At 42.5% G+C, this 24,966-nt stretch overlaps 1 protein-coding gene across 1 annotated transcript in view; it reads left to right on the top strand.

Annotated features, from left to right (window-relative positions):
* Positions 1-20,197, top strand: part of ttbk1a (tau tubulin kinase 1a) — a 46,452-nt gene extending 26,255 nt beyond the window's left edge. Inside the window, exons 15-16 of the mRNA XM_065001595.1 lie at positions 16,047-17,536; positions 17,862-20,197. Of these exons, the coding sequence (XP_064857667.1) occupies positions 16,047-17,536; positions 17,862-18,285 (1,914 nt within the window). The 3' untranslated portion in view covers positions 18,286-20,197. The remainder of the gene's footprint in view (positions 1-16,046; positions 17,537-17,861) is intronic.
* Positions 20,198-24,966: the final 4,769 nt, after the last annotated feature.

Genomic DNA, 24,966 nt, shown 5'->3' with positions numbered 1-24,966 from the left:
TGAAGAGGCGACTCCAGGATGCTGGACTTCTAGGTAGAGTTGCAAAGAAAAAGCCATATCTCAGACTGGCCAATAAAAAGAAAAGATGGGCAAAAGAACACAAGACACTGGAAAGAGGAAGATTGGAAAAAAAGTGTTTTGGACAGACGAAGTTTGAGGTGTTTGGATTACAAAGAAGAACATTCTTGAGACGCAGACAAAGTGAAAAGATGCTGGAGGTGTGTTTGACGCCATCTGTGAAGCATGGTGGAGGCAATGTGATGGTCTGGGGGTGCTTTGATGGTGGTAAAGTGGGAGATTTGTACAGGGTAAAAGGGATCTTGAAGAAGGAAGGCTGTCACTTAATTTTGCAACGCAATGCCATATCCTGTGGACTGTGTTTAATTGGAGCTAATTTCCTCCTACAACAGGACAATGATCCAAAGCACAGCTCCAAACTATGCAATAACTATTTAGAGAAGAAGCAGTCAGCTGGTATTCTGTCTATAATGGAGTGGCCAGCACAGTCACCGGATCTCCCTATTGAGCTGTTGTGGGAGCCACTTAACCGTATGGTACGTAAGAAGTGCCCATCAAGCCAATCCAACTTGTGTGAGGTGCTTCAGGAAGCATGGGGTGGAATATCTTCAGATTATCTCAACAAATTGACAACTAAAATGCCAAAGGTCTGCAAGGCAGTCATTTCCTGAAATGGAGGATTCTTTGACGAAAGCAAAGTTTGAAGGACACCATTATTTCAAATAAAAGTCATTATTTATAACCTTGTCAACATCTTGACTATATTTCCTATTCATTTTGCAACTCATTTCATGTATGTTTTCATGGATAACAAGAAAATGTTAGTTACACTTTCAACTCTGAAAAACAGTTTTCTACACAAATATGGGTCAAGAAACAGGCATTTAATGTATGTATGAACCAAATACACATCCATGAGCATTTCAAAGAGATTCATAAATACTTTAAGCGTTTGAAAAAAAATCACTGGTTGGCATATGGCACGTGTCAAACGTCCGGCCCAGAGCCCAGATCCGGCCTGCGAGAAGGTCCAATCCAGCCCGCGGGTGGTTTGAGTTTTTAAAAAACAATATAAATATATATTTTTTGGGGGGGGGAACAAACTCAATATACTTTAAAATTACTAAAACAAAATGTAAAATTGTGTAGAAATTAAAATGGACCTACATACATAAGTGTTCTTGACTGTGTCCAGCTCGCTAATAATCATCGAATTGAAAGCTAGACAATCAGGGAGCATCAAAAAGTCACAAAATGATGGATAGAGAACTGTTTTGAGTTGAAAAGCCTGCACATCCAGTAGCTCCCTAGAGTTGGAGAACTCTGATCTACATAAACTGTGCATGCTGATAAGAAAACATTACGTGGGAATGTATATTCAATGATTATCAACGTGTCATACATTGCTTACTATGTGCTACTGTGTATGTCTAATGGGAGGCCCATACACATAGTGTAAGTACAGTAACACTGTTTATTTATTTTTTATTCCCCTGCGCCAAACACTAGAGGGTGCCACAACACATCCCTGTGTTCAAAACATCCTAACTCAGAGCAGAGCATGTACACTCTATATAAAAAAGTATGTGGACACCCCTTCAAATTAGTGGATTCGGCTATATCAGCCACACCCGTTGCTGACAGGTGTATAACATCGAACACACCGCCATGCAATCTCCATAGACTAACATTGGTATTAGAATGGCCTTACTGAAGAGCTCAGTGGCTTTCAACGTGGCACCGTCATAGGATGCCACCTTTCCAGCAAGTCAGTTCGTCAAATTTCTGCCCTGCTGGAGCTGCCTCGGTCAACTAAGTGTTGTTATTGTGAAGAGGAAACGTCTAGGATCAACAACGGCTCAGCTGTGCAATGGTAGGCCACACAAACTCACAGAATGGGACCAGCGATTGCTGAAGTGTGTAAAAATGATCTGTCCTCGGTTGCAACACTCACTACCGAGATCCAAACTGCCTCTGGAAGCAACATCAGCACAAGAACTGTTCGTCAGGAGCTTCATGAAATGGGTTGCCATGGCTAAGCAGCCACACACACACCCATGTGCAATGCTAAGTGTCGGCTGGAGTGGTGGGAAGCTCGCCGCCATTGGACTCTGGAGCAGTGGAAACGCGTTCTCTGGAGTGACAAATCACGCTTCACCATCTGGCAGTCCCGATGGCTGAATCTGGGTTTGCAGGATGCCAGGAGCATGCTACCTGCCATAATGCATAGTGCCAAATGTAAAGGTTGGTGGAGGAGGAATAATGGCCTGGGGCTGTTTTTCATGGTTTGGGTTAGGCCCCTTTGTTCCAGTGAAGGGACATCTTAACGCTAAAGCATACAATGACTTTCTAAACGATTCTGTGCTTCCAACTTTGTGGCAACAGTTGGGGGAAGGCCCTTTCCTGTTTCAGAAGGACAATGCCCCCATGCACAAAGCAATGTCCATGCAGAAATGGTTTGTTGAGATCGGTGTGGAAGAACTTGACTGGCCTGCACAGAGCCCTGACCTCAACCCCATCGAACACCTTTGGGATGAATTGGAACGAGCCAGGCCTAATCGCCCAACATCAGTGCCCGACGTCACTAATGATCTTGTGGCTGAATGGAAGCAAGTCCCTGCAGCAATATTCCAGCATCTAGTGGAATGCCTTCCCAGAAGAGTGGAGGCTGTTACAGTAGCAAAGGGGGGACCAAATCCATATTAATGCCCATGATTTTGGAATGAGATGTTCGACGAACAGGTGTCCACATACATTTGGTCATGTAGTGTATTTATCTACGAGGTTAGGGTGAGAAATATCTCCCAGATCATTTGAAAGGTTTGAACGGAAAATGTGATACAGCTCCATATGAATGAAACAATGGCGTTCACTGTTAAAGGACAACAGTCAAAAAAAGGACAAGAATGTCAGTCAGTAGTCACTGAGATGTGGTTTTAAATCCAGTTAGTTCAGATTGATTAATTAAAACAATAGTGTAGTTGGGTCCTTCCACAAAATGAGTCCCTTATGTATTCCTTTGATATTTCAAGTAGATATTGTTGCACCAATCTTGAATTTTAATAACCTATTATATTAAAAAGTACCCATCCCCTAGGGCCGTTTGACCCACCCAAGTGTCAATATAATTAACATAATACAAATATTCACATCAAAATCCGTCTGTTTAATCCCCCCCTCCCAAAAAAAAATCCTTGTTCTTTGAAATCCGAAATCAAAGTTATTATTATTTTTATTGAACAAAATACACACTCAAAACTATTTTGTGTTCAAATCCAAAACTTCACACAACAGCCTTCATTAAAGTCACCTTTTTTGTAAGGTTTTCTTTAGTTGAAATCTGGTTTTCTGTTTGAAGCGAAGTCAGATAGTCAGATTACAACCAGATGAAGGCATCTTTATCATGACGACATCAACAACCCTGGGAAATATGTTGAAAATGTTGTTGAACCAACATCAGATTACAATCTCTCTTCAATTTGAATAAAAATACATAAACTAGCTAAGATAAACCTGATTTCATAGCTTTCATGCAATTCTGTACATTTTGCCATGAGACTGAGAGAGGGGGGCTGTAGGTCGGGGGTCCCAGGTCCTGCATGCCTGTTCAGTAATCTGGCCCTGTGAAAGGCACCATCATTTGGTTGTTATCTGGTCAGATGATTTCAATTATTTAAAGAGGTAAAATATATGTCTGAAAACATTTATAATCAGAACACAACCTGACATCGACCAGTTTTTCCCAATGGCTCAGATTACAATTTAATATTGTTGACCTTGTTGCTGTGCCTAAAAACCTTTTGAACAAGAAATCTTACAGATGGTTTTATTAATACACATTACCCAGCATCCATGTACCACTAGGGTCCGTTAGCACTGCATCAATTAGAAACCAGTCCTGAATGACTCTTGTGTTATGCAGGTCTGCGTACCATTTTATCAACTTGACATTTTGTCTATTTAACCTTTTGTAAGTTTGTGTGTTTTTTCTGACTGTTACGGTATGTCCATGAAATATGTTAAAGAACATGTTTTGCTCAGGAGTTTGGTACGAATAAATACCTGCATACACAAGGGGCCTTCGAAACCACAAGGCCCGTTCACCCATTCCCTGTGTCAGTTGTATTTCCTTGTCATGGTTTACTGTAAAAGAAAACACAAATGTTGATTTACTTACCAATAACGTTTTGCCAGCCTTATTTGTGATTTCACCGCAAGTGCCTAGTACGGCAGGCCTCGCTATCGCAAACATGATCAAGGACCCTCGTTTTATTTGCCCTGTGACCTCTTCCTTGACATAACTGATGTATTTGCGCCACCTATCAATTAAAAGTACAGTATGTCACCCAAGGAGAAAAAGCGAGGGTGCCATGGGAACAACAAGCGAAGAAATAAAGTGGTGTTTTGGGGTAAGCACAGTTTAGGATAGTCCTTACTTCTGTTGTTTTTTTCTTAATTCGTTTCTGTTCCGAACTCCTTTTTTTGTTGAGCCATATTTATCCCCTTTTTCTTCGTCCTGTGTTTGTGTTTCGTGTGCTTGATGAGACCATCTATATTTTGTGTTATTCATTTAGCATTTTCCAATGGTGATTTTTCGAGTAACGTCTTTTAGCAAAATTGAGTGTAAATTTGATGGTGTCCAGGCATTTTCCCAGGTTCAATGTGTTGACATACTAGAGGAACGTGCAGTACTTGTGTGTTTTTAACGGCATTGTTGGGGAATGTGTCCACTGTGCCTTGATTATGAGAGAGACGGAAACCTACTCTCATTTGCTTCCAATCTGGCAACCCACTTAAGAGTTTTGTAGAATACTGTCTTCTATCCTTTTAACATACTGTAATGCCTCTGCTGTAATGGCAACCCTAGCTACAACCATAGTCTTCCTCTCCTTGTTTCTCTCTGGACTACATCAGAGAACCCTTACAGCATGCACACAGAGAAGGAGAGATGTATGACAAGCTATGTTTCAATACTCTATATGGATCCCTTTCCTTGTCTCCTTCTTTTATCAGCTGACCTGAAAGGTACTGGATAGTTGAGAGTCCAAGCATATAACTCTAAACTATCTATTATTTTTAGATCGCTGGTGGGGAAGGGTAAGAAGACAAGGAAATGAAGCTGTTTCAGGAGTGTTGGGACGTGGCCTGATACTAGTCTATAGTCTGTTAGCATGACCTGGTTGTTCCTCCCCCCTTCCATCCTAATGCCCCTCCTTCTGTTTTCTGATTGGTCTCTTCTGCAGCTGGAGGATGACAGGCACCACCCGAGGCCCAATCAGCTGCGGAGGCTGGCCTCCTACGTCTTCTCATCCTCCACACTGGAGACGGAGCAGTACCCGCACCCCGGAGGGTCCTTCATCCAGCGGAGCCGCTCGGCCGAGAGCAGCCCCGCCCACATGAACGCTTCCACCCACCGGCGCCACGCTCCCCTGCAGAGCCCGGGCAGCCCGCGGAGCAGGCACTCCGTCCTGAACGTGTCGCGCACGCAAATCCAGCAATTGCTTGCCAAGCTCATGAACAAGAACGCGAGCTGAGGGAAGGGCACTCTGCATGCCAAAATGCATTAATATATACTCGTACACACCCATTGTGTACATACAGAGGGACATACTCATGTACACACACGCAGTTTGTAACCCAAAGAGCCATATTTTGGCGGGTTGGTTAGAACACAAACACATGCACACTTGCACACACGTACACACATTGTCTTTCAGACACACGCAAACATGCTGAACTAAAACACAAACAACTCACTTTAATGTAACTAACTTTAAAAGGGTGAATATGAAGAGAAGAAAAGTGCTGACTGCAAAATATTTTTCACGCAATAAACTCTTCAAAGTCTGCTCCTTGCAAAGTCAGTTGCACATGCCACAAAAATGTACACCATTTCTGTAAAAAGTGGTGGAAGTGTAAACTTGAGGTTGCTTCATCCTTTAATGGTGCTGTGAGGAGGAGGAGTCACAAAACTGGGACTGTTACGAGGCTGTTCAACTTCATTGCATTCTTCTTTTTCCATTCATGCTGAAGGCTTGCGGGATTGTCGTCGAATGCAGGTCATGTCGGCGATGCGTACCTAAAGGAATACAGTAACGCTTTCGGTAACACTTTACTTAAAGGGGCAATCTGTAGTTCAATCAATAACAAGGCGGCCACCCCACCACTGTTTTGGTAAACAGCTGAGGGATGGGGATGAAGAACTATTCTCAAAATCATAGACAGAGCTATAGATGTAAGGAATGAAGATCCATGATATCAAACATACAATTTTAGCCAAGTTTTGATGCTGTTTAACAATTACATTGTTTACAATCAATGGAGTAAACCAAGCATATATTTTGGCTTCTGATGGGGTACAACAGTTGAACCAAGCTCATGAGGCATTTCTAAGTTATATTCTTTAAGAATCATTAAAGATTGTCCGTGCAGGTATAATGCATTATGATGACGTTATAATGCAATGTAAGTCATTATAAAGGCTCATACATGCTTATAACAAGTAATAAAGCTTTACACCTGCAAGCTACAAGTTGTGTTACCACACTTTCCTTTAATAATATTTCCTCATAAGACCTATGTGCACTGTCATGATAATGACATATAGATGTCATAAGCAGTTACGGCCTCTCGTGATAGCTGACTTTAAGCAGTCGTAACCAACTGACTTAGGTACATGCTAGGCCAGCTACTTTATCAACGGTGTCATAACAATGTAGAGTCATAAGTTATCCTTGTTTATCCCAAGGCGCCAGTTATGTCACGCTCCTGACACTTATGAGAGTCTTGTGACAAAGCATTCGAGTTCAATTATTCCCCAGAGACGGCATGAGATGCTAGGGTGCTACTATCCAATGATCTGCAGTCGTCACACTGATCTTGTGTAGCTTGGTCCCAGATCTGCTTGTGCCGTCTTGCAAACACTTATGGTCATTGTCATATCAAACTTTATTTGTCACATGCGCCGAGTGTAGACCTTACTGTGAAATGCTTACTTACCAGCCCTTAACCAACAGTGCAGCTCAAGAGGAGTTAAGAAAATATTTACCAAATCAACTAAAGTAAAAAATATTATAAAAATTAACACAATAACATAACAATAATGAGGCTATTACAGGGGATACCGGTACTGAGTCAGTGTGCGGGGCTACAGGTTAGAGGTCATTTGTACATGTAAGTAGGGGTGAAGTGACTATGCATAGACAACAAACAGCGAGCAGCAGCAGTGTACATAACAATGGGGGGGGTCAATGTAACAGTCCGGTGGCCATTTGATTCATTGTTCAGCAGTCTTAAGGCTTGGGGGTAGAAGCTGTTAAGGATCCTTTTGCTCCAAGACTTGGCGGTCCGGTATCGTTTTCTGTGCATTAGCAGAGAAAACAGTCTATGACTTGGGTGACTGGAGTGTCTTGTCAATTTTATGGGCTTTCCTCTCACACCGCCTATTATATAGGTCCTGGATTGCAGGAAGCTTGGCCCCAGTGATGTACAGAGCTGTACGCACCACTCTCTGCAGCGCCTTACGGTTAGATGCTGAGCAGCTGCCACACCAAGCAGTGATGCAACTGGTCAGGATGCTCTCGATGGTGCATCTGAAGAACTTTTTGAGGATATGGACCCATGCCAAATCTTTTCAGTCTCCTCTGAGGGGGAAAAGGTTTTGTCATGCCCTCTTCACGTCTGTCTTGGTGTGTTTGGACCATGATAGTTCGTTGATGATGTGGACACCAAGGAACTTGGAACTCTCGACCCGCTCCACTACAGCCCCATTGATGTTAATGGGGGCCTGTTCGGCCCGGCCCGCCTTTTCCTGTAGTCCACGATCAGCTCCTTTGTCTTGCTCACATTGAGGAAGAGGTTGTTGTCCTGGCACCACACTGACAGTTCTCTGACCTCCTCCCTATAGCCTGTCTCATCGTTGTCGGTGATCAGGCCTACCACTGTTGTGTTGTCAGCAAACTTAATGATGGTGTTGGAGTCGTGTTTGGCCACACAGTCGTGGGTGAGCAGGGAGTACAGGAGAGGACTAAGTACACACCACTGAGGGGCCCCAGTGTTGAGGATCAGCGTGGCAGACGTGTTGTTTCCTACCCTTACCACCTGGGGGCGGCCCGTCAAAGTGCAGGATCCAGTTGCAGAGGGAGGTGTTTAGTCCCAGAGTCCTTAGCTTAGTGATGAGCTTCGTAGGCACTATGGTGTTGAACGCTGAGCTGTAGTCAATGGATAGCATTCTCACCTAGGTGTTCTTTTTGTCCAGGTGGGAAAGGGCAGTGGGGAGTGCGATTGAGATTGTGTCATCTGTGGATCTGTTGGGCTCAAGATGGAAGTGGTCAGATGATTCGGATGCTACCCTAGAGGACTGTTTTGCTAGCACAGACTGGAATATGATCCGGATTGAGGAGTATACCACCTCAGTCATCGGTTTCATCAATAAGTACATCAACGAAATACTTGAGCAATGGATTAGGCAGGCCTCTGAAGGGTGAGGATATGAAGTGTGGGGTTTTGCAATGGGAAAACCCCTGTTCTCTAATATTCTGTGTCATGTTTTATGACAAGCGTTATCATGGTTGACTTCAATGTACTGTACAGATGTACGATCTTAATTTGATCACTCTTTTGTTGCTGAGAATTTAAACTTGTTATGTCTGAGTTTTTAAAAAGGCTTTGAAATTTTAGACTTGAATTCTCTAACAAAAAATGTATCAACCCCTACAAAAATGTCCATTCATTATAATGCACATAATAATTTCCATGTCCCGTTGCTGCAGGATTATATTCATGCTATAGCAAACTGACTAAAAGGAAGATCCTACATCTGTACTGTATTTCCATTATGGCTACTATGACTACAATGGCATTTCGAACTATAGAAATTATAGGCAGCATCAGTTGTCCCATACATATAACTTTAGTGTTATTCTATATGGTTCTCTTTGGCTTGGGGTATTGAAAATGAAATAACACTTGCTGTACCAGTGTCCAAATCATGTTATAACATGTCATGGCAGTTTATGACAACTTACTGTAGCCACAGTAACATGATTTGATGGGTATGATGCAGGAAATGGTGAAAACTACTTTCATATAACTGTTCTTAATTCAGTTATGTGACATAGCATTTAATGATATGCTACACTACATGACAAAGTATGTGGACACCTGCTCGTCGAACATCTCATTCCAAAATCATGTGCATTAATATGTAGTTGGTCCCCCCCTTTGCTGCTACAACAGCCTCCACTAGATGTTGGAACATTGCTGCGGGGACTTGCTTCTATTCAGCCACATGAGCATTAGTGAGGTCAGGCACTGATGTTGGGCGATTAGGCCTGGCTCATCGGCATTCCAATTCATCCCAAAGGGGATGGGTTTGAGGTCAGGGCTCTGTGCAGGCCAGTCAAGTTCTTCCAGACTGAAGAACTGACTGTTCCTGACAAACCAGTTCTGTAAAGACCTCGCTTTGTGCACGGCATTGTCATGCACGGGCATTCCCCAAACTGTTGCCACAAAGTTGGAAGCACAAATTGTCTAGAATGTCATTGTATGCTGTAGCATTAAGATTTCTCTTCACTGGAACTAAGGGGCTTAGCTCGAACCATGAAAAGCCCCAGGCCATTATTCTTCCTCCACCAAACATTACAATTGGCATTATGCAAAAGGACAGGTAGCATTCTCCTGGCCAAACCCAGATATATCCGTCAGGCTGCCAGATGGTGAAGTGTGATTCATCACTCCAGAAAACGTGTTTCCACTGCTCCAGAGTCCAATGGCGGTGAGCTTTACACCACTCCAACCAACGCTTGGCATTGTGCATGGTGATCTTAGGCTTGTGTGTGGCTGCTCGGCCATGGAAACCCATTTCATTAAGCTCCCAACAAACTTTTATTGTACTGACATTGCTTCCAGCTTCAGCTCACCCTAGTAGTTATTTCACAATTGTCTGAAGTTCGTTTGGTCATGAAATCGTGAAATCACATCACTTTGATCGTGAAATCACATCACTGTCTGGAATCGGTAGCAAAGCTGCTATGTGGATGTTGACGGAGGAAAACTTGCACGTTTTAAGTTCTACCCAGAGAGACTGGATTTCCTGCTTGAGATAGAAGTTGCCTCTAACCACAGATCTAGGATAAGATCACCCAACCCTGAATCCTATCCTTAACCATAAGCAGGGTAGACCCTGGACCAGTGGTTAGGGTGTACTATGCAAACAGCTGTGTTTTATGAATTGAAATCTGGTTCCAAAGTATTTCAGGCACTTACAGTTTAAGCTCCATAGAATGACATCTCTGCCATTGCATTGGCTCAGCACTTAAACTCTATCATTGTTATAGATAGATAATGCCAGGGTTTGGATTGCACTGAGGGGGCTTTGCGTTATCTATCTTCCTGCATAATAGCATAAACCATTAATTCAAGTAGCCAGAGTTAGCCAAAAATGCCATTGGAATTCTGTGGGTTTTGGTGTGTATTTTTGCAGTGAAGTGAGCTACATACTGTATCAGGATTGACTGTTGTATGTGACAGTATGTTTGTGTAGATAAGTCATCAACATAGCACTTTCTCCATTGTTGTCCTTTGAGTACTGTACCTCACTATTGCACTTTATTAAGGATTTAACAGGAGAACTTGGTTACTGTTGGGCCCAGGTAGAAAATATTGAAGCAAAAGATGAGAAACGCAATAAAAAAGGGTGCTTAGGGGGAAAAAATGTTACGCCATTTTGAAGAAAAAAGTTGAGGAAAGGATGAGGATTGGTTATTTCCACACTCATTTTATGCCACTCTCTCTCCATCCCCAACCAATGAGGTTTCAGACACATAAGTGGGTAGCATTTCTGATGTAAAGGGCATGCACTGTTGATGTAGCCAAGTGCAATGTACAGTATAGAAATGAATTGTATAGAATTGCACCTCAGCTTAGAAATACTTGACCCGTGACATCACAGGCTTCACGCTGCACTGTAAGCTGATTTTTGTTACACGCCAATGTTTTTTGGATGTCTTTTCAACATTTTAATGAACATTTTATGCTGTTATTTTACTGATATCTTGTAATAACCATGTATCTCTTGGCTTTGTGTTCCCTGTTTTGCTGAAACCATTGTGAAGAGGAACGATACTACTGTATTTCTGAAATGGCATAACCACATACAGCCTTCTTATTTGGTCTTCTCAATGAGTAGGATCTTATGTTTTCTTTTATGATTGCTTTTGTGAATGCGCTAAAGGGCTACGCTTACAGAAATATGCACCATTTTTACTTTTGCCAAGCTTTGCATTTAAGATGTTTGCATTTACTTAACAGCACTAAGAAGCAAGCAACCATCCCTCTCTGAATGTCGCCTCTGTCTCTGATTTAGAAAAGATAACTGTTCCGTCAGTTCATTTCTCACTGCTTGGTTAGACGATTTTCAGCAAATCATGCTTGTCGTTTTGTGTATAGCATCATGTAACGAGCACTACTCAGTGAATGTACTGAGAGTGCAAGCTGCTAACTCCAAACTTAATTTTGCACACATGCAAATTGTTCCTTGACATTATTGTCAATGATATTAAAAAAATATTGTTTTTGTACTTTTTTGTCCGTTCTCGGCAAAACAAATCTCGCCATAATACTCTCAATCAAAACAGGATGTCGAATGTTGTCACTGAACTCTGAAAATAACGCAGGCAATTTTGAAATGTACTTGCAGAGAAATTGGATTGTGCAAGACTGTTTTCATACTTCTAACATTATTTGCACAATATATAATAATATCAAACCTCTGGCTGTAAATGTATAGTACGGTCATTCTATGAAATGAAAAATACTTTCCCTTTAGTATTTTAAGTAGAAATTGTACACCAATGGGCCTCCCGAGTGGCTACAGACCCGGGTTCGATCCCAGGCTGTGTCACAGCCGTCCGTGACCGGGAGACAGATGAGGCGGCCTACAATTGGCCCAGCGTCGTCCGGGTTAGGGGAGGGTTTGGCCGGCCGTGATTTCCTTGTCCCATCGCACTCTAGTGACTCCTTGTGGCGGGCCGGATGCCTGCAAGCTGACCTCGGTTGCCAACTGGACTCTGTTTCCTCCCACACATTGGTGCGGAAGGCTTCCGGGTTAAGCGAGCAGTGTGTCAAGAAGCAGTGCGGCTTGGCAGGGTCGTGTTTTGGAGGATGCATGGCTCTTGACCTTAGCCTCTCTTGAGTCCGTAGTGGAGTTGCAGCGATGGGACAAGACTGTAACTACCAATTGGGGGTAAAAGTACAAAATAAAATAATAATAATAATTGTGCACCAATATTGAATTCTAAAAGCCTGTTATATTCAATGAAGTACCATTTAATATAGCCAACATGGACAATTCAATAAATCTGTTTTTATAATATGAATAAAGACTTGCTAAAGTGCCAGAATTTTGAAAGATCCCATCTCAAGTTTTTCAGAGTTTTGGAAGATTTTAACCAACTTAACCCCAAAAAGTCTTCATCATTGTAATGCTATAGTTACGTTGTTGCTTTGACAAAGTCATTTCTGAAAGATTATTATATGTTTCATGTGATTAGTGATTCATTTACATCTGTCCCTCATTTTAAGGTCAACCCTGTTAACCGAACTCTCGTTTTGATATGGTGAAACTTAATTCTTAATTCTAGAAGTCAAATCATAGTGTGAAAGCAGGTGAGCTGATTCTGATCATTTTGGCAATTCTCTGGTGTTTTGTGTTGGAAACCTGAGGGTGTCGAGCAAAACACGTCAACCCTTTTATAAAATAGGTGAAATCAAAGGTTTTGTTTGACCAAGGTATACTACTCAAAGGGCACCCAATTGCTGGAACAACCCAGTGATTTTTCGGTGAGTTCTGTATAATACCACAGGTAAAGGGATAGTCCCAGTCGGTATTAGATAGAACGTACCGGCCTCACTCACCTGTGGGGAAACCACCTGTGGTTACCCCATTGGCTCACAGCAAAAACGTGACCTTTTTCAAACACACTTTTCTTGTCTGCTTGTTTTAGTCAATTACAAAACTACATTTAAGAAAATTACAATATGTCTAAAGATGACTTTTCAACATTGTCTGCGTTTCCACTGCTTAGAAAAAAACGTTATATTGTAGGTCTTTCCTCATGACTCTTTTCATGACGGTGTTAGGAGCCACGTGAGTGAGTGCTAGCTAGCTATCAACCACAACATTAAGATAGCCAAGACCAACAACACAAACAAATGGACTATACAGCTACAAGTAGTGGTGGAGTTACAAACAGACTATATTTAACAAGTTAACTGTCTTACCTGTGAGGAAATGTTTTCCATATACACAGCTATGTGTAGCATACTTGGACACTGGCACCCCACATTTCATACTTGGACACTGGCACCCCACATTTCCCATGCCAAATAGCTCTTCTCGCAGGCTTTTCCCTACGTGAGAGCATTGCGAACCATAGATCTGGATTTTACCTGGTTACATTGAACAACACAGCAGCTTTTCGGCATGTTTTGTTATTTCTGTATAACAAAAAATCAACAATGACGTTGGCTCCTTTACAATGGGGGTCAATTGGAAAGAATGTTTGTTTCCCCCAATTTGTGGGCGTGCAATTCCTTATTATGTGAATATTGACTCGGAGTATACTCACGGATCAAACATGTATTTCAAGGTGCAGCGAAGAGGGACTAGCATTTTCACAAAACGATGTACTTCGCACCTTCTTATTTTAATTTCTCAGATAAGTTAAACATATTCAGTTCACGTCACTGATACATGAGCATATCTTCCATATGTTCTGCATATCCTGTCCTATAGTCTGAAAAATGACTTGTTCCGCAAGGCTGGGTGTCCAACCTATTGTAAATGGATAGCATTATAAGTTGAGAAATCTGCTGCGAAATCCACAGGACATGGGCAAAGTGTCTTGTGAAATATTGTAAATGGTTTATTGTGGCCGAAATCCCTTTTAGCCATGGACTAAGACTGATTGAAAATGCCATAGATGGGATACTTGTTTAACATATCACAACATTACACAAAGCCACTGCACTGTAAAGTACACTGTATGCTCAGAAAGCCCCTTAACCCTCAGCCTTTCAAGCTGAGTTAATATAAAAGCATGATGTGGTCTTGTATACAATTATTATCTTGAATTGCAGAGTTATATTTGTCAACGATAGCCTAGAATTTGAAAGTGTTTTCAGTCTATAAGTCTTAAGTGTTTAATGACTTGAATATTTTATGCATCTCCTTAAGGAAAATTGGCTGACAATTAAGATGTACTGTAAAACTTAAATGAAATGCAGTCTCAAATAGCCGCCTGTACCTTTTAATAGCCGGGCAACGGCACACATTTCAACAAAAAACCACCTGTTTCAAATGAACGTTGGGTGTGTAAATGATAACACATTAGTGCAGGAAATGAATAAATGGAATAAAATGCGCCTGTTGTGTTCAGGGATGTAGGCTAGAGCTCTGCTACCCGACCTGAGCCAGACGGGCCTTGACATTATACATTGGGCTAGTGCTGGGTAGGGCCTGTTTTTTCATCAATAACTACGGTACGGGTAGGCCGCGGGTATCACTAAATTGATCATTAACATTTTGAAGCTGAGCTATTTGTCTCTGCTCTGCTGCACAGTACCTATCATGGTGTCAGAAGTGCTTCAACTTCGTCAAATATAAGACAAGAACATTGATCAGTGTGCAGGAGAGATTTTTGTCAAATCGTTGTAAATGAGTGAGCATTCATCTTCATATTTGGAAACAGAGGGCTCATGAGATAATAGAAGGTACTGTATGATATAATTGTGAAAGAAATAAGTAGTAGTCAGTATAACTGCAGTATTTGTCAAGCGTGATCCGTGAGTGTCTTTTAGATGTACGATATACTGTATATACATGTGTAAGCATTTTTTGTATCACAATACAATTGTACAGTCTGCTTGTAATATTTACAGGTAAAAAGCATGTATTTTAAACTTTTTGTAAATCAACAAAACGTATATATATATACATACATACATACATACATACATACATACAACTCAATAAATGTTCAATTCCCAGTGGGCAAAACTGGATCAAATTATGTATTTTTTAACTTTAAAACAGATTGAAAATATGTACTTTTAACCAGTTTACCTACTGAGTTCTCAGTTAATCTGTAGTAGCATGCAAGATAGTTGGTTTTAGTGTGTATATACTACAGTACTGTATGTCAAATCTTTATGAAGGGAAACAACTTGAAAATCACAAGATATTGGAGTGTCTCTCTAAAAGGGAATACTCTTCAATGTATTTTTGTGCCTTTTCTATCAATGTATGTAATCTAGACAATCTTTAAAAGCCTGTGTATAACCCAAAAAACATAAAATCGTTTGGGGAAACAATTTTGTCCCTCGTTTCGTTCTTTATGAAGTTATCTTAGATACAGTGCCTTGCGAAAGTATTTGGCCCCCTTGAACTTTGCGACCTTTTGCCACATTTCAGGCTTCAAACATAAAGATATAAAACTGTATTTTTTTGTGAAGAATCAACAACAAGTGGGACACAATCATGAAGTGGAACGACATTTATTGGATATTTCAAACTTTTTTAACAAATCAAAAACTGAAAAATTGGGCGTGCAAAATTATTCAGCCCCCTTAAGTTAATACTTTGTAGCGCCACCTTTTGCTGCGATTACAGCTGCAAGTCGCTTGGGGTATGTCTCTATCAGTTTTGCACATCGAGAGACTGAATTTTTTTCCCATTCCTCCTTGCAAAACAGCTCGAGCTCAGTGAGGTTGGATGGAGAGCATTTGTGAACAGCAGTATATCTTTATGTTTGAAGCCTGAAATGTGGCAAAAGGTCGCAAAGTTCAAGGGGGCCGAATACTTTCGCAAGGCACTGTATGTTCACATTACATAATCTTGGGTGTTTTCCCAGTTTTGTCCTCATTTACATCATGTGACGTGAGCCATATCTTCCAAAATACTTATTGTTTCATATTTTTGGACAATATTTCCAAGTGCAAAAGTAATTATTTAATTGCATCTTTTGTAGGTGATCATGTCTCCGACTGAGCACAATGGCCTATCTCAGCCTTGTCCAGACTTCAGGACCAAGGGCCAGCTGGAAGAGAAGGAGCATTTCCACATCCTTCCCCAGCTCCAGGTCAAGCGGGCCGACTTCCTCACCGTCATGCTGACCGGCACCCTTCCTCAGCGGCGAACCTTCACAGCAGCTCTGCCGGCAGAGAACGAGGTCCAGGAGCCCCAGGGCCCGCGAGACGATGACGTGACCAAGAGTGAGTCGAACAGCGAGGCCAGCCAAAAAAGCACAGAGCGGAGCCAGGATGGGGCCCCTAATACCCTCATGGCTGACGATGGTCCCAGGGGCCCCCGGGAACCCGCCACAGATGCTGACCCTGACTTGGAAGACGGCTCCAAGACCCTGGTTCTGTTCTCGCCGGGGGATACCCGGAAGTCTCCATCCACTGGAGGAGAACACGTCCTGCTGGAGGTTGACTTCGGGACGCCGTCTTCCTCTACCCCTAGGAACGATATGCCTCTGGTGGGTGCGGGCAGCCAGCCAGAGCTCTCCTTCACACTGAGGTCAGACTTGAGGCCATCCACCCCAATCGCCCCCGCGTCTCCCCCCTTCACCAAAGTCGAGCGAACCTTTGTCCACATCGCCGAGACTTCCCACTCTAACGTCATGTCTTCCAGATGTCAGAACGCAAAGGAGAGCAGCGACCGCTGCAACCTCTCGGCCGTTACCCAGGAGACCTCACCATGGGAAGGAGACTCCCATGATCAGACTGTACATGTTGAACAGGGTGAGGAATCCCAGCGTCTTTCCAGAGAGCCCCAAGTCCATTCTATCCAAGACGTGACCCTGGAGAAGAGTGTCACTCGCACCAAACCAGACGACCGCCCACCGCTGGTTTTTGTTAAGTCCTTGGAGCCTGTCCCAGAAGCCATGTCGCCCATTCTGGAACACAAAACTCTCTCTGCAGATCCCAACAAGGGGGCATTGTCTACCGAAGGTGTTGCCGAGTCCAACGCTGGATTACCGTTTACTGCACTCAGGCAGAGGATCAAAAGCCGCATCCCGGTTCTACTGTCTGAAGAGGACACAGGCTCAGAGCGTTCAGCCTCACTCTCTGCCCGAGCGCGACTACGGAGGAGAGCCCGGCAACTGGACCTGGCACGCCTGGTGGTGCAGAAGCAGCAGGGCCGCTGGATGAGGCTACCCTCGGGGACATCCTCCTCGTTGTCCTCTGGCGATGGGAGGGCCTCCGAGACGCTCTCCACCACCGGCTCGGAGGAAGACACCCACGCCTCTGATGAGTCCCTGGCCAGGAGGAGCTCATGTCTGAAGGCCAGGGCAGGGGCTGGGGGGGACCAGAGCCATACGGAGTGGCGCAGCAGAATCCCTAGGCCCGTCACCCCCATCAAGAGGCCCTCGGGGCGGCTGGTGGCCGCCATGGCCTCCCCTCTCGCGTTGCCAGGATCGGGCATTTGTAGAGATGCATCCACCTTTGGTAATGGGTAAGTAGTCTTCACAACATCATGTTTGCAAACATAACATTATAACATTGTATGACTCATTGGTTACCACAGTAAATGAAAAGATCCTTGATTGTTTTACTATAATTTATGAAAACACTTCTTTACAGTGCCAAATATCAAGAGTTAGCCATTGCCAAAGACGGTCTGATTTCTGTCGTTTATGACCTAAACTTAATTTGATTGGTTGAACGGTGTTATGTTCTTTATAGTTTTGTTATGATTTTTGTAAAAACACTTAAATGATGACTCATCAAAGGTTTCCGGGAGGAAGAATTAACTCTTATTTCACTTATTCTCATTTCAGACTCCAAGTTCAGAAAATAGGACTGAGCACTCTCCCGACCCAGAGGCAGTCTAAACCTCTGCAGACTGGCTCCTCCTCTTCCTCCTCCTGTCCGAGGCCATGTCCTGTCCCCGCCCAGCCCTGCGGCAGCCCCCGCATGCCCCTGCGCTGCGTTTTCATGACCCGACGCAGCCTAAGCACCTCCCACTGCAGGACAGACAGCCCCTCCCCCCAACATGTCCGTCCAACTAGACAGCCCCTCTCTGTCCGGCCCACAACTGCCCCTCCACTCCGGCCCAGGGCTAATACTACTACCACCACCATGAAACAGGCCAACTCACAGGTCCGCTTTACCCAGGCGTTCATGCCTGCCAGAAATCGAGCCAAATCCACAGGTCCTGCCAAAGCGAAACAAAGCAGAGAGGACAAGATGGCTACCTCGTGATAGTAAACAGATTCACTGGGATGAAACGCACACGCTTCTCTGTTGTCCTCAGAGAGACTCAATGCCTCAAAAAGCTCCAGGCCCACCCCAAAGTAAGACTGACGCGGTTTCCCATCTTTTTTAATCTTTCAATTACCTTCTTTGATTAAAATCATGTACCTCTACTAACTAGACCATGAAAACAACATTTGTTCCGTATTAGCACGGAACGATCTTCATGAGCTTCCAGTCAAAGAACTTTTAGTCAATGTCACTGAGGAGCGATGCTACCATGCTGCTATGTGTACGCTGTTCACTGGTGCATTGTATACATTTTCCTTTTGTTTCTGAGGTTGAACATTTCTTTAGGTTTGTGGATTTTGCATCCTATATGCAAGAAATGTATTTGAACAAAGTCGGTCATCATGACCCCTTTGCAAGTCAAGTTGCAATCTTTCTCAACACACAAACGTCTCACACTGATATACTAAGTTATCATCAACAATATTGAGCTCACTTTACATTGCATGGTATAGATATCACAAACACTTTTGATAAGTTGAATAATGTTAAGGAAATGTACGAAAGTCTCAATCTTCCAATGGTCTGACGCGATAACCAATTCTGATAGAATGCAAAGGCCAAAATCATTCCCAACTCTGGTCAGATGTGTTAAAAGAGGAAGGTTGGATTATGGGGTAAATTACTGCCGATATTAAGCGAATGCAGAAGTAATATTGCTGGCGTCCTTGTTAGCGTGTGACAATAGGCATGCGTTATATCATTCTATTTTTGGGGTATTTGATTATATTTACATTCCGAAGACGTGTATATAATATGATCATTTCTTGAAAAAGACATCTTTATTTTTTATCTTGTGAAAACAACCTGTATATTTTGCCTTTCCTCTGCTGTTGAACAACGTTGGCAAATATGCCTGTTTTTTTACGCATGAGGAAAAATAAGGTTAACTTTGAACAATAGATACCTGCCTTTTAATGTTCTGACAATGAAATGAATGGTGGATCATTGGAACCCATGTTTTGTGTTTGTATTAGGTAAATGAAACCTACAATTGCAGGGCACTGAGCTAAAGTAAAATCATGGTCATGTGGATTGACTATCTCCTGTTTCCTTTCTACACTGTTTGTCAGATACAACCATCACCCCTAGAAAGGACTGCTTCTTGTTTTCCTCTTCTTCTAATCAGAGACTGATTCACCAGGTGAACACCAGGTGAGGGCAATAAAGTACTAGGTTGAAACAAAAAGTAGAAGTGGCACTGTACTGGAACTGAACCGTCCTGGGCAACTGAATAGGTCTGAAAGTTTTACTTATCAGGGTGAATTGACTCTGACACATTTTTTAAGTGTTTTCACAAATGTAGGTCATTTTAATTTCAAGAGGTACATTTACAGTACAGACGTGTACAACAATGTTTCGCACAGACACACACACACACATTTCTCCTCACAATGGTAAGTCCAGTCTCTCCCTAGTTTAGGGTCAGGCAGCTTTTCTAATTGTCTGTCTACAATCGTTAAAGCCAGGGGTGAAAATGTTTATTTTTTTCCATATCAGAATATTCCTGAGCAAGTACATAACCCACATTTGAATACTATTAAATTCATATTTGATCCATCCCAACAGGAAGCAATAGATTACATAAATAATGCAAGTTATGCGCATAGGACTATGTTTCATTGCAGTGCATTGCAGTGTAGTACTGTGCTGAGACTAATATTCTCTTGGAGTTGCCCTTTAAATTATGTTATACATGCACTGAAAGCTGAGCCTGAGTCCTGAGAGATATCCAGTAGAAGGGAGGCCTCCATTTCCTTTTCTCCCCGCCCCCTCTTGTTCAATGCAAGCATGTGAGATGGCATATGGTCTCTCCCTCCCTACCACGAGGCTGTGAGATGTCTCCCTGAGGTTGACGTATTGTAAAAAGTTCAATAAAAAAAATATTAAATCCAAAATGAATATGAGGTGAGGTGTGGTGGACTAGTGAGTATGTTTACATCCACAATATGACATTAGGCCGAGTAAGATGTTGACATGTCTATCTTAACCAGCGTCAGGACATTAGGACATGTAAACACCTTAATCGGCGTTCCAGTGGTATATTTGATCTGCACATGTGCTAGCAGCAGCAGTGTGAGTGAAGTGAGTTCGGAAAAACTGAAAGTATGCTTCTTAGAAATATTTTTCACATACAAAAGGTATGTGAACTCATAATCAAACGGGTTTCCCAAAAATAACATGGTCACGGTGGTTATTTTGATTGGCGATTTTTCGACAGTCATCAAAGTCCCATCAAGTAGCCTGATTTAAGATGGTTCCATGTAAACAGGATTATTAGCGAAATCCTTGATCTTGCAAAGCATGTGAACGTATTAATCAAATTACTAGTGTATGTAGTGAGTGTATGTAAACGTACCAAGTGAGAGGAGAGAGGTCATGTGATGATTTACGTCAATGAAAATCTAAATACCGGAATACAGGACATGAATGAATGAACTTGGGAAATATTGTTGGATGGGTTAGCTAATAAGCCAAAGATACTGGAGAGTTGGCAGTGTTGTATCATGTTGACCAGAGGGTATCCTACAAAGCAAGCTAGATCTACTCAGGGTTTTCTAAAGCTTCACATTCAGTTAGCTTCACATTCCAACCCAGGCTTCATCCATTACTACAACTGTGGATATTGCTCGTTCGCCTGCCGCTATTTCTAGCAGACTTGTAACTGCGCGTGCATGTAGCACATGGTTAGTCAAGCGCCGAACTCTAAACTGAGACAATGCTGAAACATCAATCCATCGGCGAGTCAGTGAAACATTTTCATTTGTGCCGAAATCAAAATGAAAGAAAAGTTTTGTCAAGCAAATAATGCGTTGACCAGTTATCCCGAGATGAACTCAGCGTTGACCAAAGTTACTTCGCTAACTCCTCAAATCACCCACGCTTGCTAAATAAATACTGTAGGAAGGTGGCTTTGGGTGTTGTGCCCGGCCCACGATTTCCGTGAATCTGATTGGTCAAGACATGCAAAGACCCCGCAGCAGCACTCCCATGTGAAGGACAGATCATCTTTGCCTGAGTTGGCAAATCGGTTAAAAAACAGCATTTTGCCCCTCTTTTTAATGCTTTGCGTCAATATATTTTATTTAAGGAAATAAAAAAGTGGTGTGGCAAATGTCGCCTCGCACATTTTCCTGCAGCTCTGACTGAGCTTGGAGACAACAAAGAATGATAAAGATCAAGGAGAGTGAATAGTGAGATCGTAACAAGATTTTACGTTCAAGTTCAAGTTTGAAAAAGAAGCCGTCTATATGAGTTTCAGTCTTACTGTATGATGGCTTCCTCCATAACACTAACACACTCTAGAAATGCTTGTGGTTATAGACAAATCTGAAAAAAACATAGTTGCTGGTTTAATAAAGTACCTGAAAAGAACAGAACGGCCTGCACACTGAATATGCACCTAAATACCACCTTAAAAGACAATGTTTTGATCCAGGTGATCTTCATCAGGTCAAACAAAATGCAAGTGTACATATACATTATCATATATTATAAACTGGTTGGTTTGAGCCCTGAATGCTGGTTGGCTGGCAGCCATGTTATATCAGACTATACCACGGGTATGACAAAACATTTATTTTTACTGCCCTAGTCACGTTGGTAATCAGTTTATAATAGCAATAAGGCACTTCAGATTCACGTTTGTGGTATATGGCTAATATGCCACGGCTAAAGGCTGTATCCAGGCACTCCATGTTGCGTCATGCTTAAGAACCACCCTTAGCCATGGTATATTCGCCATGTACCACACGGGGGGTGTCTTATTGGTTAAATAAACAATATATTCACAATCCACATGACCATTACACCCATCTCAAATTTTGTGCACATATTTGCTTACAACCCTGCTAGTGAGCATTTCTCCTTCGCCAAGATAATCAATCCACCTGACAGGTGTGGCATATCAAGAAGCTGATTAAACAGAAAAATCATTACACAGGTGCACCTTATGCTGGGGACAATTAAAGGCCACTCTGAAATGTTAAATTGTGTTACAATGCCACAGATGTGTCAAGTTTTGAAGGAGCGTGCAATTGATATGCTGACTGCAGGATTGTCCACCAGAACTGTTGCCAGAGAATTTAATGTAAATTTCTCTACCATAAGCTGCTTACAAATTCATTTTAGAGAATTTGGCAGTACGTCCAACCGGCCTCACAATTGCAGACCAGATAATTTTTTTTAACGTTTGTTTTAGTCAAGTCTTTTAAGTGTTTGGTCTACATATTATGGATATAATGTTATTTTTAAGTTTAGTTTTGAACTCGTGTCTAGTTGGAAATTATTAAGTAAGGCTACTCGAAACCCTTCTGCACTCTGCTACAGAACAATGTAAGAATAATGATTTGCAAGTGTAGGACCTCCACATCGTAGGACCTCCACATCCGGCCTTCACCTGCGGGATAATCTGAGACCAGCCACCCAGACAGCTCCCGTGGCTCCCGTGGATGGGCGTCCCTGCCCAGTCATGTGAAATCCATAGATTAGGGCCTAATGAATTTATTTCAATTGACTGATTTCCTTATATGAACTGTAACTCAGTAAAATCATTGAAATTGTTTCATGTTGCATTTATATCTTTGTTCAGTATAAAATCACATTTTCTAAATCATAGATGGAAGCCAACATACAGTGGGGAGAACAAGTATTTGATACACTGCCGATTTTGCAGGTTTTCCTACTTACAAAGCATGTAGAGGTCTGTAATTTTTATCATAGGTACACTTCAACTGAGAGACGGAATCTAAAAATCCAGAAAATCACATTGTATGATTTTTAAGTAATTAATTTGCATTTTATTGCATGACATAAGTATTTGATCACCTACCAACCAGTAAGAATTCCGGATCTCACAGACCTGTTAGTTTTTCTTTACGAAGCCCTCCTGTTCTCCACTCATTATCTGTATTAACTGCACCTGTTTGAACTCGTTACCTGTATAAAAGACACCTGTCCACACACTCAATCAAACAGACTCCAACCTCTCCACAATGGCCAAGACCAGGGAGCTGTGTAAGGACATCAGGGATAAAATTGTAGACCTGCACAAGGTTGGGATGGGCTACAGGACAATAGGCATGCAGCTTGGTGAGAAGGCAACAACTGTTGGCGGAATTATTAGAAAATGGAAGAAGTTCAAGATGGCGGTCAATCACCCTCAGTCTGGGGCTCCACGCAAGTTCTCACCTCATGGGGCATCAATGATCATGAGGAAGGTGAGGGATCAGCCCAGAACTACAATGCAGGACCTGGTCAATGACCTGAAGAGAGCTGGGACCACAGTCTCAAAGAAAACCATTAGTAACACACTACGCCGTCATGGATTAAAATCCTGCAGCGCACGCAAGGTCCCCCTGCTCAAGCCAGTGCATGTCCAGGCCCGTCTGAAGTTTTCCAATGACCATCTGGATGATCCAGAGGAGGAATGGGAGAAGGGCATGTGGTCTGATGAGACAAAAATAGAGCTTTTTGGTCTAAACTCCACTCGCCGTGTTTGGAGGAAGAAGAAGGATGAGTACAACCCCAAGAACACCATCCCAACCGTGACGCATGGAGGTGGAAACATCATTCTTTGGAGATGCTTTTCTGCAAAGGGGACAGGACGACTGCACCGTATTGAGGGGAGAATGGATGGGGCCATGTATCGCACGATCTTGGCCAACAACCTCCTTTCCTCAGTAAGAGCATTGAAGATGGGTCGTGGCTGGGTCTTCCAGCATGACAACGACCCGAAACACACAGCCAGGGCAACTAAGGAGTGGCTCCGTAAGAAGCATATCAAGGTCCTGGAGTGGCCTAGCCAGTCTCCAGACCTGAACCCAATAGAAAATCTTTGGAGGGAGCTGAAAGTCTGTATTGCCAGCGATAGCCCCGAAACCTGAAGGATCTGGAGAAGGTCTGGAGGAGTGGGCCAAAATCCCTGCTGCAGTGTGTGCAAACCTGGTCAAGAACTACAGGAAACGTATGATCTCTGTAATTGCAAACAAAGGTTTCTGTACAAAATATTATGTTCTGCTTTTCTGATGTATTAAATACTTATGTCATGCAATAAAATGCTAATTAATTACTTAAAAATCATACAATGTGATTTTCTGGAATTTTGTTTTAGATTCTGTCTCTCACAGTTGACGTGTACCTATGATAAAAATGACAGACCTCTACATGCTTTGTAAGTTGGAAAATCGGCAGTGTATCAAATACTTGTTCTCCCCACAGTATGCTCAAGAGTTCGACATGGATCATCTTCATTATTAGTTCTATCTGGTCATTAGTTTACATCTTATACAACCAACACTATTACGATGGATTTCAGGAAGGAGCTCTTGCCAGAGCTAATGTATTAGATTAGCTTTTTCGCTGTTGGTCAGGTGAGAAGTTCTGGTGAAGAGGATCCCTGTGAGTACTATTTCACGCATACTACTTTTCACAAAGAAGTGTTTGTGTGTCTCACAGTTCAACAGGCGTATGACAGAAGCTAGCTCTATGAAATACTACGATGAGTGGTGTACTATATTGGGATTATCCACAGACAGTGTGGGAATCAGAAGCAAGGCCTATGGTATGCCTCAATTTGCACACTTACACGGAATAAGACCCTCCCTCTGTTGGGTACTCCAC

Source organism: Oncorhynchus nerka, linkage group LG15 (genome assembly GCF_034236695.1).
Source record: "Oncorhynchus nerka isolate Pitt River linkage group LG15, Oner_Uvic_2.0, whole genome shotgun sequence".
Taxonomy (NCBI): domain Eukaryota; kingdom Metazoa; phylum Chordata; class Actinopteri; order Salmoniformes; family Salmonidae; genus Oncorhynchus; species Oncorhynchus nerka.
The sequence above is the reverse complement of the archived record's forward strand: the minus strand, read 5'-3'. Positions and strand labels throughout refer to the sequence as shown.